Source organism: Antedon bifida, chromosome 2 (genome assembly GCF_963402885.1).
Source record: "Antedon bifida chromosome 2, ecAntBifi1.1, whole genome shotgun sequence".
Lineage (NCBI taxonomy): Eukaryota > Metazoa > Echinodermata > Crinoidea > Comatulida > Antedonidae > Antedon > Antedon bifida.
The window spans coordinates 30,415,554-30,432,379 of NC_136227.1; the positions used below are offsets into that span (position 1 = coordinate 30,415,554).

Below are 16,826 nucleotides of genomic sequence, written 5' to 3' on the forward strand. Positions count from 1 at the left end.
CGCAATAACAAACGTTATTGGTCAACGCGCTAGATGTTATACGCTCTACGCGCGGAAATAAAAAGTTGTTTACACTTTTGTGAGGTTATTTTCATTTTACACACAGCATGTCGTAAATTGGAATAAAAACGATTTTAATATTCAAAGTAAAGTGTTCGGCGTGTTCTGCAATAGCAAATAGTATTTGTTTTTTCCATAGTAAAATAGACAAGTCAAAAACAATTCACGTCATAAATTCAATTGTATTTTCTATATTTTTTTGGGCTAGGCCTTAATTTTATTATGGTTGTAGGCCTACTACTACTGGGCCTAGCTTTATTGTCAATAAATAGTTTTCTTTATACATTTTATATATCCAATCGGCTCTTAATTATTTATTTAATTTATTGTCCAGTCCTTTCATCTTAAATGTTTTTTAAACTCATTGGATTCAAGTCCAAACATTACAGCGAATCTTCCACGTTATAAAAAAAAACAAATGTATTAAATCGTCACTACAATGTTAGTAGCTAGCAAGCTGTGACTCTGCAAGGCGCCAAACTTGTCTAGGCTAGTTTACTACTAACGCCAGCCCCAATGTCGATGCACCGCTGCCATACACGGCCTGATGAACACCCATGGCATCAGTGACATTAGGTCTTACAGGCGATGACGGCAAAAATCTGAATAGGCCTAGCTAGGCCTGCTTGGTTTTTCGCTGTTGATATCGTAAACACCCCCGAAACCAGTTAAAATAAGCTTGACGTTATAATGCTGCTTTTCAATAGTGCAAAATAGTTAATTCGAGTGACTAAATAGGTTAAAACAGCGTCTGAAATCAGTCAAATTGACTATGATGTGCACGCTGCTATTATATCGCACACACTTCCTGGTATGACGTCATTGTGCCTTAGACCAAAATACCGCGTTGCTACGGAGTGAGTTTTCAGCGCGTATCAAAAAGAATTTCATTGCAAACTTCAAACGCGATTTTCTCGTAAACTAATTGAATGATTTGTAAGTTTTTAAAATGTAATAACTTTTTAAATATTTACTCAATTTTTATGAAATAAACACCACTACAAAGCTTATGATTCAAATAATCCAAATATATAAAAAAATACAAAATGAATATTTCCGACAAAAGTAGGGTTTTGCCAGATCGGGTCACATATTGTCCCTGAAAAAAATAATATTAAAAAAATGAATAAGCCATATTATGTAACTTCAACCAAAAATTGAATGTAAAAACTATAAGTTAGGGAGAAAAATTAACTGGAAGTCAATCATGTTGTAAAGTGAAATCATTTTTGTTGTTTTTTAAAAAAAACTATGACATGATGGCGTATCCAAAGTTTGATTTTATTCATCTTTATTTACCTATAAAGGTTTGGGTTGGAGGGAACAATACATCTTTAAGAGCTAAAAAACCATGAGTTTTTTATATATTAATTTCTAATACACATTATGCGAAACATAGTAATATTCATAAAAGGTATAATTGGCATCGTGTTCGGTCAGGCGAATCAACAAACCTTATCAATTCCTATGAGCTTTTTGTCGTTTAATTAGCGTTGGTGTACCAAATATAGCTCTAGAACTACATCTATTTTTAGCATCCGTTTAGCCTTCATTCGCGTAAGAGCAAAGCATGATAATGATATGTCCGGCCGCTACTAAGTACTGATAACATAGGCTATTCATTTTTACTACTATGGCTTCCCTTCACATAGCGTAATAAATAGTACTATACAATAGCAATACATAATTATATTATTATTATTATTATTTCCGTCATTGTGTTCATCATTGACAATTTAAAAAAATTGACAATATCTGACATAATAAAATAGAAGTAATTTTTAGTATATATGATTATTTTGTTATTTTAAATTGTAATATACATATTCACTTTTATCAAATTTACCTTTAACTTGAAATTTATTTCTTAAAGTAAAACAAGGAAATATGATTCAATAAAACATACAGTAATATTATAATGTAAATAATAATGTATTTATTTTCTATGCAACAAACAGTAAATACAGGATATGAGTAAAATAAATAAATTAAATGATATTGGATTGTGTATTTTACTTGTTTTTATTTTAAGGAAGAAGATTAAAAATTGATTGTTTTAAATATTTAACAAATATATTTTTCAGATAAAAAAATATGAACAACTTGACTCTGACGAAGAAAGGTTAAAAAGTGCAAGACAGATTTTTGATAATTACATCATGAAGGAACTACTGTCAAGTACACATGTAAGTTCAAATGTCAAATGTCATACAGTATGTTAACAATAAGGTCAATGTATGTCACTCCCACTTGCGTAGGTACCATGCCAAAATGTAGGCATATACCAGGCATATATTTTAAGTGGGCAGAGACATTTGATTCAATATGAATAAATTGACTAAATGTTAACAGTAGGCGTGTTATAAAACAATTAATAGATGTTTTGTATTCGTGGAATGGCTAGAATATTTTTGTTAGTTGAATAGACCAGTCCGTCTTTTCAACTCATAAAATTTTCTCTCCAGTCTACTCGTAAACATTCATTATTTGTAAAATATTACCAATTCAATTATGCATAATCATCTCTGAATTGATTACACCGAATATGAGATTATTTGTTGCCATGGTTTCATGATGACAGTTCATGACTATGGGGTTTGTCAATAATTAGTTGTATGCTGAAAACCATCAAAGAAATTATATTTGATGTACTTAATTGGAAATAGCAAAACTCTACAGATAAATTGGACTGAAGTTCTAATAAGAAGAGTATATATGATAGTGTTTTCACAAAATTAAACATAACCACAAATGATTGAGTAATTTCCAATTTATTTTTTTTATGTTCAAGTGCTTATTAGTATAACTACGCTACTTGTGTGACTGCAACGCTTATTATGTCTAGAGCGCTTAATTTTTGGGTGGTAGTTTTTAATTTGAATATTTTAATAAATTATGCTTTATTAATTCAATTTGTTATATTGTCATATTCATAGAGTAGAACCCCTCTTTTGGACTCCTCTATATGATATTTTGTTGGGTCCTAAATGTGTCCCCTTAATGGAGGTTCTGCAGTATGGTTTTTTCAAAAGTAGAACAACTCATTCAAACATACATGGCTATAAATATTCAGCACCTGTTTTGTACTTGTTTTGTTACATTTATTTGCATAGTGTGTGGAGTGTGTTTAATTAATGTGGCACTTTATTAGACTGATTTGATTATTATTACATTTTTTTACACAAAAACCAGCATGGAAATTTGGCCCAATAAAAAACTGGATAACCTATGCACGACTGAAATCTTTACGAATATTAGGATGATTTACTTTGATTATAATTTTGTGTTCAATATATTCAGGAAAAAAATAAGAATCAAATCCATATAGAAATTTGCAATTTTAACAAATTTAGAAAAAATTTTTTTATTCTGAAATAAAGTAATCAATCAATCAATCAATCATACAGCCTTTTATTACATTGATGCGTTACTGATGAAATCTCGGCGAATTCATGATGCGTCGGACGTGTCCAAAATTCAGCGATATTTATTGCTACGATTTAACTGTTTATTCATGATACTGGACTTCATTCCAATTTTTCTGTAGTAAGATTTTTGTACCATTAAATAATAATAATAATAATTCTATAAATTATTGATTTCTATCAGTATCAATGGTCAACAATACAAAAAAAATGGTAATATGAAACAATATTATTGCAAGAAGAAATTTCTTGTCATGCAAGACCCATAAATGAAAACAGAAGGTATTACTATAAACAATTAAGCCTAAAAGATCAATGTATCCTATCTTTCTTCCTGCCAATATTTGTGAATATAAGCTTATTTATGATTTTATATTAATGTTTATTATGCAATGCAAATTCTAGTTTCCATAGCTCATTAATATTCATGAACCGCCCACTCAATATTATGTCGTGCGTATACATTTTCATATTGCTATATATATGCGTGTATATAGAAAATGAAAAAGCTGTTCGCTGATTCTGTTAGTTGTATTTAATGTATAGTTCAGTGCAAATTTTGTGTATTTTATTTTATTTTAAAACAAACGGAGAGTGACCCAAAACAAGTAGAAACTAACAATTAAGGTCCCTCAAATTTTCATTGCAAAAACTAAAGCGTTGTAGAATTAGTAGTATTATTTCCTCATAATGTTGTTTCATGTACTGTTAAAAACAAATACATTAATATTAAAGAATATTTAAATGAAAACCAAACGACCCTAAATTGTCCTTCTAATGACCATTTTGTAAGGACTAAATAATACATTCAGTGCAACACTTTTACCTATAGAACATTAACAAAATAAGGTACACTAGTATTAGAAAAAACCAAGTTTGTGAAATACAAAATACGGATAAATTGCCTTTTCTGTGTCTTGGCTAGAATAAAGAAAGCATACTTCTCAGGTGTAAATATTTCTATAAAATTTATCTTTAACGATTGTTCCTCAATGAACTGCCCTACTTTGAAATCAGTAAATTCTCTTTGAAAGGTTTAAACATAATACATTTAAAATTAAATGATTTGAATATAACAGATTATTAAATAAATTGCTTTTTAGTTTTTATATACTGCCCTTTGGTATTACATGACCTAATTCTTTTGAAAATAAAATACTGGGAAAAATTAAGAATTTGTCAAATGCGGTCCAGTTTAAAATCCTGACAATGAATGTAAAATAAAATTTTTATTTCGACTGCATTTTTGTGTTGCCAAATACGGTTAACTATTGGGTGGTGGCCGTCGATTAACATACCCAAAGTGTGATGCGCTCAATGTTGAAGATGCTGCAGTAGTCGACTAAAGGTAAACAGCAGAAAATAAAATAAATGTTATTTTGCGGTGCAGCAAATAGTTTCACAGCGATAACCGGTTAAATGAAGTTCTAACACTGAATCGATTGGGTGTTTTTAACCGTTATTTTCAAACTGCCATTTAACCGGTTATTGACAATTTGTCCCATTTCTGCTACCAAGAAATTGGGGTAATTTATTCACAGAGCAAAGAAACAAGACCATATTGTGCTACAAACGACATGGACCTATAAAACCTTAATGTTTTTTAGTTTCCTGTGAACTGAGAACCATAAAAAATGTTTATTTTTCCGATCATTTTAATGATGCACATAATAGGGAGCTTATTATGACCGACGACCAAACTACGTCATGTTTGTTCATTGTGAGCATGTGGGAATATTGGGATGTGTTTGATGATTTCTAGGTCCAGATGACGACCGATAACATATCGATTGACATGACCTTTGGTCGTCGAAACTTTTATTTTATGTGAACTTTTAAAGATATATAGCCCCCCCCCCCTAAAAATTATTTTTATATACAGAAGTGAATAACTTTATTAAAACTGCAAAATGGCCTATTTAAAGTCTAATTTTATTAATCTTCATTTTTCAAGTTTTTGGGGGACAATACATCTTTAAAATTTATACTATCATATACTTCACATACAGTAAGAAGGCTATCCGTGCCAGCTTTCTTCTGCCCAGGGTTTCTGTTTTTAAATAAGAGAAAATAATTGGGAACTAGTGTACTCAAGATGTAGGAAAGTGTCCCCTTAATAGATGTGTCAAATTATGAAATAAAAGACCTATGGAGTTCTGCGGTAGTGACGTCATGACAGTAGGTGACGCCGTTTCGTAACTAGAAAACGTTCAACCTGCATGAGTGACTCAAAGGTCACCAATGGTTTGGAATAGGCTTATTGAAGTAGTCATTTTAAAACTTAATTTTCAATAAAAACAAACTAAAATTTCAAAAGATAACTAAAATATTTGTTTTTACTAATCTATTTATTCTTCAACTACAGTTTACTGTAAGTTAAAAAAAATCAAGCTAAGATACATAATTTGATAGAAATACAGATCTATAGTTTCAACATAGTAGTGTTGAACGCATTTTTGGTTGCGCTAGCAACCTCGCAGCGCCATCTATCGTTGTGACATCACACCACAGAACTCTATAATGTACAGTTTAGTATATACAATATATTTAAACAGTGGACAATTAATATATTGTATGACCTTCTAGTGCATAGTAAATTTATATATTATGTATGTATTATACAATACATAAAAGATAAGAATTTATAGAAATAAAGCATAAAATATTATGAAGGGAATATTATGTACTTAGGGAATATTACTAATAATAAAATATTATATTTTAAAATATTATATTTTATTATTATATTCCTAAGTGCAAAATATTTCCTTCATAATTTTAAAATAGTTTACTAGTAATTTGTATTATATTAATTTACGTATTAAAGGAATGATAATATAAAATGTTGAATAACATATTATAATATGTAGAAAATAGTGGAAATAACATTTATTGTTGAATAATATTTCATCAGCGCATAAGACTGTTATTATTTAAGAAAAAAAAATGATATGATTATGAATTATTTCTGAATAAAGTTCATTAATCATCTGTTTTGCAATTTATGGTAAACTCATTAAAATGAACATGAACTCTCCCGTAATTTTTATTGTTGTAATAAATTTCATTATACAGTATATTTTTTTTTCTAAAGCATGATTATTTGAGCATTTTTTTCTCCAATAATCAATTCTTAAAAATTACAAGATGAAATATATAATTATGTGGTTGCTATGACGACATCAACAGGATGTCAAATAATTAGATGTGGCAATTTATAAATTGAAGTGGTATATTTGTTTCCAACTTCCTGCAAATATTCACCAATTGATGGGTAACTACATTTGTTCCTATCGTATCTAAATCCATTGACATCATTCTTGAACTGTGAAATGCAAACATATTTACATTAATGTTAACATTAAATTTGAAATGGCTATTGTCATATTTTAATCATATTTGTTGAGTGACTACATGATTTCATGTCAAGTGGTTTCTGCGAAACTTTGTATGCATAATTAAACATATTATTTTATATCATCCTAGATTTAAAAACACTTTTTCTGAAAAAGAAATAAGAGTTTCTTTCCATTTTTTATGCAGTTAATGCCAGTAAATTGAATGCAAAAACCCATTGATTGACTGCCTCTGATAAAGTAATACTCATTATTTAAGAAGATGATGTTGGGATATAAGATATTTTTATTACTAATACATTGATAGGATTATTGAGTGAGGCATATCAAACATATATATACTTTAATAAGTAGTGATAATATTCAGTCATGGAAGATATTCTCTCCGGCTAAATTATAATAATCATATATTGAATTTTGAAGTCGCTTGCAAAAGACGGTAATACAATATTGGTTATAGGTTTTTTAAAAAACTTGTTTATATAATTTTACTATTTTCATTTGATACAAAATTATAATATCAATTTTAGATTGTAACAATATGTTTGATAGTAATAAAGGCTACAGTGTAGAATAGATACAGTAGTATAATCATTTGAGTAGTAATATAATTATTTAAATAATTCCTCCATGTAATTTAAATTGCATTGTGAAAAACTCTGTCTACACTATCAAACTTTGTGACAACAAAATGTGATGTGCCCATATATGGACATGATGATGTCATATCACTACAATATTTGGGCATATCACTACCATATTTGGGCATATCACACCTTTTTTGTCAAACTTTTTTGATAGTGTAGACAGAGCTTTAAGAAGATGGATGGGTGGATGGCAATATTTAAATATATGAAGATTTTGCAGTGCATTTGAAAAACAGATGGTTTAATAGTCTGGGTCACCCTGTAAACCATAGTTGCCTCCCTGATGCTTTTTGTAATTCTTTATTTAGGTGTTATAAAACATTCAGGACACTGGAGAAACTATACTGTGTCCAATTTTTGGAGATATGTGTCCAAAGCACAGCGTACAGTTAAAGATGATTAATAGTAGCGTGATCATAGCGCATCAACAATTGTATTGCACAATGTCGACTGGCTGATCTTTTGCTCCTTTAAATCCCCAGGATATGTTCATTTTTATTAAGCCATGGTATGATCATAGTAGTAACAGTAAAAAGTGCCAATAAATATCACCACCAATTGTAGATTTCTCATCTGAAAATATTCAATGTTTAATTGGACATCAGCATGGTTGATCGTTCTCAAACATTTAACACAAAGATAACCAGATAATGTTCCCATCGGTCAAGCCGAGAACCAGCTGAGGGATGCATTTGATTGACCAACTAGGCAATTCAATTATCATAATATCTCTTTAAGTAGGCTTAAGGAGGTCAAAGTGAGAGCATTTTGATGTTGCCTAGTATGGCATTCCATATTTATAAAAATTATAAATTGAAGTGTTGTATTTTTTGAGGACCTATAGGCTGGATAACTATCCTCCCTCCCACCTCGTTCACCTATGAATTTGGATACTACTATATTCTTAAATCATGAGATAAAGTTTGTAGTAGTGTCCATTTATATTAGGCTGGGATGAACATTAAAAATGTGTTTGGATAGATTTGAACTACTGCTCCTAACAAGTCTTGATGTGCAGAATGATTCAAAATGTGCCATGCTGTCAACACCCCATACTTTTCCTGCCACCTATTTCCATCAACATCTTCACTAATTTTTCTACTCATCATTAGTTAGGGATATCCTCAGAAAAGAGTTTCTTCTTTTAAAAATATCACTGTATGGATTCATATTGGGTTGGACAGTTTTAGAAAATCCCTGTAGAAATTCTATCAATTATGTATTCCTAATTGGTAATACACTGATTGGCTGCTCTTTACATTGTGGTATAGTTTGATATAATGTTCAAGTTGATCATATTTAATCTGATAGCTGGTGGGTGGTTTATAAATACAATTAGCCTTGTTCACATCAAGTTCTAAGCCAATTAATTTAAATCCTGATAATCCACTTCTTATTCTAACATGGTTGTGAACAATCAGTAAGAGTGAATTTACAGCTGTAATTTCACTCTTTTCTGCTTTAATCCACTATTCCCAGCTACTCCTTATTCTAACATAAGTGTGTGAACAATCAGTAAGAGTGAATTTACAGCTGTAATTTCACTCTTTTCTGCTTTAATCCACTATTCCCAGCTACTCCTTATTCTAACATAAGTGTGTGAACAATCAGTAAGAGTGAATTTACAGTTGCAATTCCACTCTTCTCTGCTTTGATCTAATCTTTATTCAGTCCTGTTCTTATTCTATACTCCCCTGGATGCTTGTTTATGGAAAAATTGTTGATATTGTGCATATGATTTCTGGATTTATACTCTAGTTCTGGATTGGCCAGAAATATATACTATGTTTTACCACATGCGAAAATAATAGAAACAAATAATAGAAAATGGTTAAGTTAATTTCGGACTCTACTAAACTATTTAAATACAAATGGTACAAAAAATCAACTGTAGCGTACATTGTAGAATTTTTAGGTATTTCACAGTTTTTCGCTCAATTTATAAATGATGGTAATCACAAAGTAATTTCAGATAGTTGTCCTTTAAAGTTGTTTTCTATAAACAGTAATACAAATGGATTTCAAAATAATAAAATGCACCCACAAAATATAATACTGTGCAATAACTTATTATTATCAAACTAATATTCATCACAGGGCATTCAACTGTACCATAAACCTACATAACATATCATTTTATTGTGTTTTGAAATATTAAATGCTTTTTATTAAACAAATATTGTTGGTTTTGATAGCACGTTTGTAGATATAATCTGGTATTAAATGGATGATAGGTTGACAATAGTTGAATATGACGTGCTCTATATGACGTCATATGAACCTTTCATAGTTTTTGTATCAACTTGCTTGACCCAATTATACACACATTTCGGAACTTTAAATGCTTTTTTTGTGATTCTCAATTGATTTTTCATTGAAATAAAGTGTAAAATTTAATTAAGACACTATACACCCACTCTTATGAAGCTTGACCTAATTCAGCAGCCAAGTCAAGAGTGTGGGTGAGGTTATATATAATCAAATTCACAGGGCACTGTAAATATTGAATGATGACAATTAATTTTGTGTTTTGTTTAATAATTAAATACCTAGCTAAGATAATTTAGGATAAATCTCACAGATTTCAACATCTTATCGTTACAAATTAATTAATTAAATTTCAGTATATCATCGGGTGGTTTAGAATTAATTTCTATGCCTATTGTGTTTATATATATAAAAGTATCTCTCCGGAGATCCTGCTTCGTGAATAAAAATACTGATAGATGAGGGCGTATCAAATTGATATCTGGTGCGCATCTGACAATTAAGGGACTAGTGTTCTTCCGCTGTACATTGTAATTAGTATAAATGTATTACAATGTAATTGTTATAAAAATATTAATATAAATATTACAACAATGTTCCTATTAATTCTTTTTCACTAGAACCCCTATTAAGGAGACACTTTTTGGGACTCATCAAAGTGTCACTTACTGTATAAGTCCTCTAAACGTGGTTGTCACCTAAATAAGGATGTCCCAAAGTAGAACCCCTAATAAACCCACATAATTTCCCTGAATGGGGTAATTGGCAATAGTGTTATATAACATATATTTCCCTTGGTTATAGCGATATTTCCTGAGTAGAGGATGAGGCGGTGGAGGGGTTGTCCTTCTATATTTGCATAATTACATTTCCATGTTAAATATAATCATATTTTTCTTTTATTAGCCCTTTTCAGAGGAAGCAGTGGAATCTGTCAGGCATAAATTGACAAAACGTGAAGTACCTTCAAATCTCTTTGAGGTGAGATGTACTTACAATATTTACATTATATGCACTTTAGGATTGCTACATGAATTTTATAGTTTATAAACATGTTCAAGTACATTTATCCTACAGTCATGACAATTATCATACAGTCTTCTTCTAATTAAGGATCATATTTTATATTCATTTGTTTAATAGTTATAATCTGAAAGTGAATACTTTATATACATATTAAAGCCTAATTGATATTTAAAGTAAACATAGATTTGGTCCAATTTGGAGGTAGGTCCCGGAGTTAGAAATGCACTCTATGTTTTTATGACTGGAAGCAATGCCCAAAGTTGTGGAGCTGTACCTCTTGGTGGCAAACATTCTTACCAATGTAAAGATTCTAGGTTATATTCCTGCCAATGGTCAGTGATGATTAGCCTAATACCTAAAACAGTTACCTGCATACTCAATTATTTTAGTTTAAATATGGTTCAAATAAAAATAAATAAATAAAGTTCCTTTTATTTGATAAATTACAAGTGTATTTATTTTATTTTAGCCATATATTGTCGAAATTCTCAATTCACTACGTGGAGATATTTTCAAGAGATTCTTGGAGAGGTAAGAAGTACATATAATTTGTTAATATTGGCAATATTCCATAGCCATGCTAGCCAACTAGTTTGGGATAGTTTGTAAAATTGTATTAAAGAAAAACAATTATAATTTTTGATTTTCAGCAAGACGTCACTGGAGTAACATTAACTATAGAATTATTGTTCTAAAAACAAGTTAATATATTTAATCAATTCTTAATTAACTTGGTATAACCATGGATAAATAAGTCATCTCTTTGGTTTAAAATTAAACTGTATATTATTATAATTTTGTTTTGTCTGTCTTGTAACCGTATTTAACGCATGGCTTTTGCATTGTCATTACTTCTATTGTTTTAATCTTGTAATTACCCATTTAAAAAAAGACCATCTATTTTTGTTTGTTCCATTTGTTTTGTTTTATTATATATGAACAATTCATGTTGATGAATGTAAGTAGGTCACTTGAATACCAGTAAATTTAAGTGATTGACATTGTATGTATATTTTATGTTAAAATATAAAATTTATCTTATAATATTTTTGTTTTTGAGTATAGATCCATACATGTCAGTATGCAACATGTTAGAATATAAAATTAAAAAAAAAAAATATTTTTATTATAAAGGAATAAAATGGTATGCAAAATCCTATGTTTCTTGTTTTAAACACATCCTTTTGTTAGTTTTGTTATTTTTATTTGATATAGTAAAACTTAACAATTTGTGTAGATTTGTTAATGTAAGTAGGTCACTGGAGTATATACTAAACCTAATTTAAATACTAGTAAATTTGATCGACATATTCAATTTAGGCTTAGTAAACCCGCCCACTACAGGATAAACCTGGGTACATGGCAGTCTGCAACATTTACAAATATAAGAATTATCCAAGAAAATACTCTATACCATATGTGTATGCACACATATCTATTATACTATGTCAATATTAACTTAATTTTTTTGCTAATATTCATGACACATATTATGTTAATTGGATTATATACTGATTGAATGTCAATAACTTGAATAACTAATATTTACCTAGCAATCTTGTATGTTTTTAAATGTGTTTTGTTTCAAAAACTTTAGAATAATAGTTTTAGCTATAAAATTGTGCCTGGTTTCATAGTACACACTCTCATTTGATGAACGGAACTGTATTTTGGTTGTGAACACAATTGCATGTCTTTAGGTGGTGATGGTGGCTCTAGTGTTTGGCCATTTGCACCATTCATACGCATATGGGTGCCTAATGTGGTACATTGAAATTGATTGCGTACCTCTCCAGTATAAATACTATATTTAACACTAAAGATTGTTACAATTTACTTTCCATTAAACAAAACATTTTTTTTTTTTATAGTGAGAAGTTCACAAGGTTTTGCCAGTGGAAGAATGTAGAACTAAATATTAATGTAAGTAACATACTTTGAACTACATTATCAATATTCTGTTGTTAGTTCCTTTTCACATTATCTATTTTGTGTTTGCTTTATGAATACGCCACAAAAGAAAAACTTCCTTGTGGAAATACTTTTTCTAAATGTTAGTTATACTAAGAGAAGAAGTATGAACACATTCCACATACGTTGAAAGTAATATCGTGAGGTAATTTCCTGAATGATCTTAATCAAAACAGTACTGGAGTTGGTCTACTAGCGTTCCTGCTCCCAACTAGTCATCCATTCATAGAAGCGTTGATGAAGCCAGCCTACCTGGTGGTGACTATAGAATGGTCCCAACTATACTTTGGCTTTTGTATATTGTTATAAGCAATTTTTAGGATTTCGATGGTGCTTTCAGAGGCTTTTGGGTGTTTAGAGCCTTTTTCTTTTCAGTACATAGGTTATTAGCCATTTGCCTCATCTTTTCTGTGTTTCCTGGAACTTTTTTGTGCATTGGAGATTTCAAGTACTTAGTTCATCTTATACCTTTTGAGTGCACATAGTGATTTTTGGAGCGTTTGGGTGCAAACTGTTTAGATTGCTTCTGTGTTTAGCAACTCCGCGCTATGCTAGATTCATACTAAACCTGAATCCGATTTGAGAAAAAAATCTATATTTACATTACAGAATCAAAGCACGCACACAAACAAAATGTGTAGAAACCTTTAGATTATACATAAAAGCCCTAAATGAGACTTTGGATTTTGGATTGGATTCTTTTCTTCCTGTAATTGTCAAGTTACCTCACTATTTAAAAAAATATCCTAATAATGCTTGGAAAATGAGTTTATAATTGCTTAATATAACATGAAAACCATATTTAAATGTAATGATATAAATACACCCACCCACTCAGTTCAGTCGGTGTACTATTTACATTTGAACACAACACTATGTAATAGTTCATTGTTTAGAAAACATGCTTTGTCCTTTTTTATTGAAGTGCTTCCTAGTTGTCATGATTTCCTTTATAGCAGTATAACCATGACGCGCACCGCACCATTAGCACATGATTTATATATATATTTTGGTATTTTTATTTCAACGATAAAAATACATTAGCAGCCAAAGGCTGAATTGTTGCATTTTTTTACAATAAAATTACAATATTCATATATAAAAATGACATCAAAAAGTTAAAATTTAAATATAAAAAAACCTTTGATTTTACAATAAAATAACAATATTTAAATATAAAAATTACAGTACATCAAAAAAAATATAAAAAACCTTCGTTGAGAGATATAAAATATCTATGTATACAAAAACGACATATAAAAGTGACTTGTGATCTCAATACTCTCTACTCACTTCTCTTCTGCATTTTTCCATTTATCAGGTGTCACATGGAAGTCTCCCTGATTTACTAGGAGAATCCCAGATTTTTAACTCGTCGCCTGGCTTTCCTTTTCGTTCGAAAATTCAATTTTGTTTAATGAATCTTCTGGATTTCTGAAATCTACAATCCGAGACCGACCATAATAGATTTCATAGTAAAATGATTGGAATTGTACTGAGAGAGAAGGTTTTAAACAACATTTGAAATGGTGTCAACATGACTGGAATTTGTACTGGGAAATTGTAATTAAAAGGTTATCTTTGCTATTATAATTTAAAAAGAAATATTGCAATAGATTTTAATAATAAGCCTAGACAAATTATATCAGTAAAGGGGATAAAGACCGAATTGAAAAGGTGCTGGGTAGAGCGGGGAAAGTAATTGGTTCGTCTGTGCAAACGCTTGACCCTTTCTACAGCGAACGTCTTGCCGATGTGTTCCATGCTATATTGTACAAGTACTCGTTCTACCCAGCTGGGATAAGGCATTATAACAAAACATTTGTTAGATAGTCCCCCTTATATTTATATTTATTTATTTTAGGCAAGCCAAGGTTTATGAGCACTGTAATTTCCATTTATTTTGGACAATAAATGAATCTGTATCTGTATCAAAAATATATTGAATGTCTTTTGAATCTTGTGCAGCAAAACGTCGGCTTTTTGTGTGTCCTTTAAAATTGCGTTTGGATTACGTGTGAGAACAGATGACTAGTTATCTACAAGGTCTTAAAGATTGTTTATACCAAGCTATCAACTCTTCGTAATTGTTGGTTGAACTATAACAGAAATGTTGTTTTATCAAAGAGCATGGTAAATCTCTAGTGGAAATTAAAGTAGAGATGCTTTATGAACTGTGAGAGTAGTAGACTAGTTTTGCAGACTAGTTTTCTTAACTATGTGAATTGCCTGGCATTTCTAAGGATTATGTTTTCTGATCCGGTATACTTAAAGGCATGTGTTGTTGTCAGCGTTGTTATATCTATCATTGATGCAGAGATACGTATTATGATATGAACAATGAATATGCTGGCACCCTACTGTTAGACCATTTTATGAATTAGAAATGGAAATTATCCAGTGAATGTAATAAATATATAATTAGATTATTGGACTGCTGACTCTTGCAGTTATAGTAATCTTGTTTATTTAGCAGTCCCTGACCAATTTATCTCTGTATATTATACATCATGGTTTGTTGGTCAAATAAATAAATGAAATTTAATAAATAAAAGTGTATTAGATTTGATAAGAGAACAAAATTGCCAAAGATTCAAACTTAGGCTAAGCAGATGCCCCACTATTAAACTACTGTGGCTTAGGTTGGTAATGATCTTATAGATGTGCAACATATTATAAAATAAATTGACTGTATAGGATTATAACATTTCCCCTTTGTCGCCTCCTTGTTCTTCCCCTTCCCCTCCCCCTTATTCTTCCCCTTCCCCTATTGCATGCTTACCCTACAGTATGTGGCAGCAAGAATTTTGTTTTCCCTCTGCTTGAATATTTGAAATCTTAAACGTTTACCAATAGAACTCTACAGGACCATTAGTACATTAACTATATGTACTGTAGGCTGCTGTCTGTTTATGACACTCAATTACATAGAAGAATTCAGTCTGTTATCATCACTTATGCCAATATACAGTCTTGCACATATTTTACAACATATACGTCGTCGCTATAGAAGTCATTGATGCGGAATTTGTCAGTGCAATTAGATCAGAGGCCTACTTTCTTGAAATTATTTCATTAAATACAAAAGTTGTATTTGTTGATCATTTGTGTCAAATAAATCACATTCATTGATATTGCGTTGGTGGACTAGATATATGAGTGCGTCTACGTCTGTCTAGGCAAAACAAGGTCAATAAAATTTAAAATGTTCATTTCGACAATATCAGCAGCTGAAATGGGTAGATGATAGATTTGCACAAGGTCTTAGGTTCAAGTCTTTGTTCCGCTCATCAAATGCGATTCAATTTATGTTAGATAAAATAGAAAAAAACTTGAAACATTTTATACATTTAAGTATATAAAAAGTTGCTTCAAATTGTAATACAATTTTTCTTTCCAGTTAACAATGAATGACTTTAGTGTTCATCGGATAATAGGCAGAGGCGGCTTCGGTGAAGTTTATGGTTGTCGAAAAGCTGACACAGGAAAAATGTAAGGAATTATAGTTCTAGTACTGCACCAACTCTAGTATTACCATATCCTTTGAAAATTGGTCAAATTTTATTGTAAAGAAAGGCATGGACTTACTGGTACTTAAACAACTAAACAATATAACATTCAGATAAAGATCTTCTTATTACTAATTATTATACTATTTGAGGTAATGTTTTTATTCTTAATATTTCTAGGTACGCAATGAAATGTCTGGATAAGAAAAGAATTAAAATGAAGCAGGGCGAAACTTTAGCGCTCAATGAACGTATAATGCTTTCCCTGGTAAGTAATATACCATTAGTATTGTAATAATATAAATACCCTGCTACTGTATAATTTTTTATTTACAATTTCGAGTTTTTCACAAGCGTATTGTTGGGTTATGAGCCAAATCATCATCACTCAATCACTCTGGCATCATCTGGCAAACTCCAATGAGTTCTCTGTCTAATTTGCGTACTGGTTTCTAGATCTGATTGTGTAGCCTCGAAGCTGGTCAATGTATGTAATAGGTCTTTCCACTTTCCCAAGTTGGTCAGGTAACTGGGTTGGACACCACATTTGCTTGCTTTCTTTTC

The 16,826-nt window shown here is 30.4% G+C and overlaps 1 protein-coding gene across 7 annotated transcripts in view; it reads left to right on the forward strand.

Annotated features, from left to right (window-relative positions):
- Positions 1-16,826, forward strand: part of LOC144834484 (G protein-coupled receptor kinase 3-like) — a 63,866-nt gene that overhangs the window by 17,242 nt on the left and 29,798 nt on the right. For all 7 annotated transcript variants that reach the window (XM_078689300.1, XM_078689296.1, XM_078689298.1 and 4 more), the window contains exons 4-9: positions 2,145-2,246; positions 10,663-10,737; positions 11,252-11,313; positions 12,654-12,705; positions 16,154-16,245; positions 16,443-16,530. In XM_078689300.1, the coding sequence (XP_078545426.1) occupies positions 2,145-2,246; positions 10,663-10,737; positions 11,252-11,313; positions 12,654-12,705; positions 16,154-16,245; positions 16,443-16,530 (471 nt within the window). The remainder of the gene's footprint in view (positions 1-2,144; positions 2,247-10,662; positions 10,738-11,251; positions 11,314-12,653; positions 12,706-16,153; positions 16,246-16,442; positions 16,531-16,826) is intronic.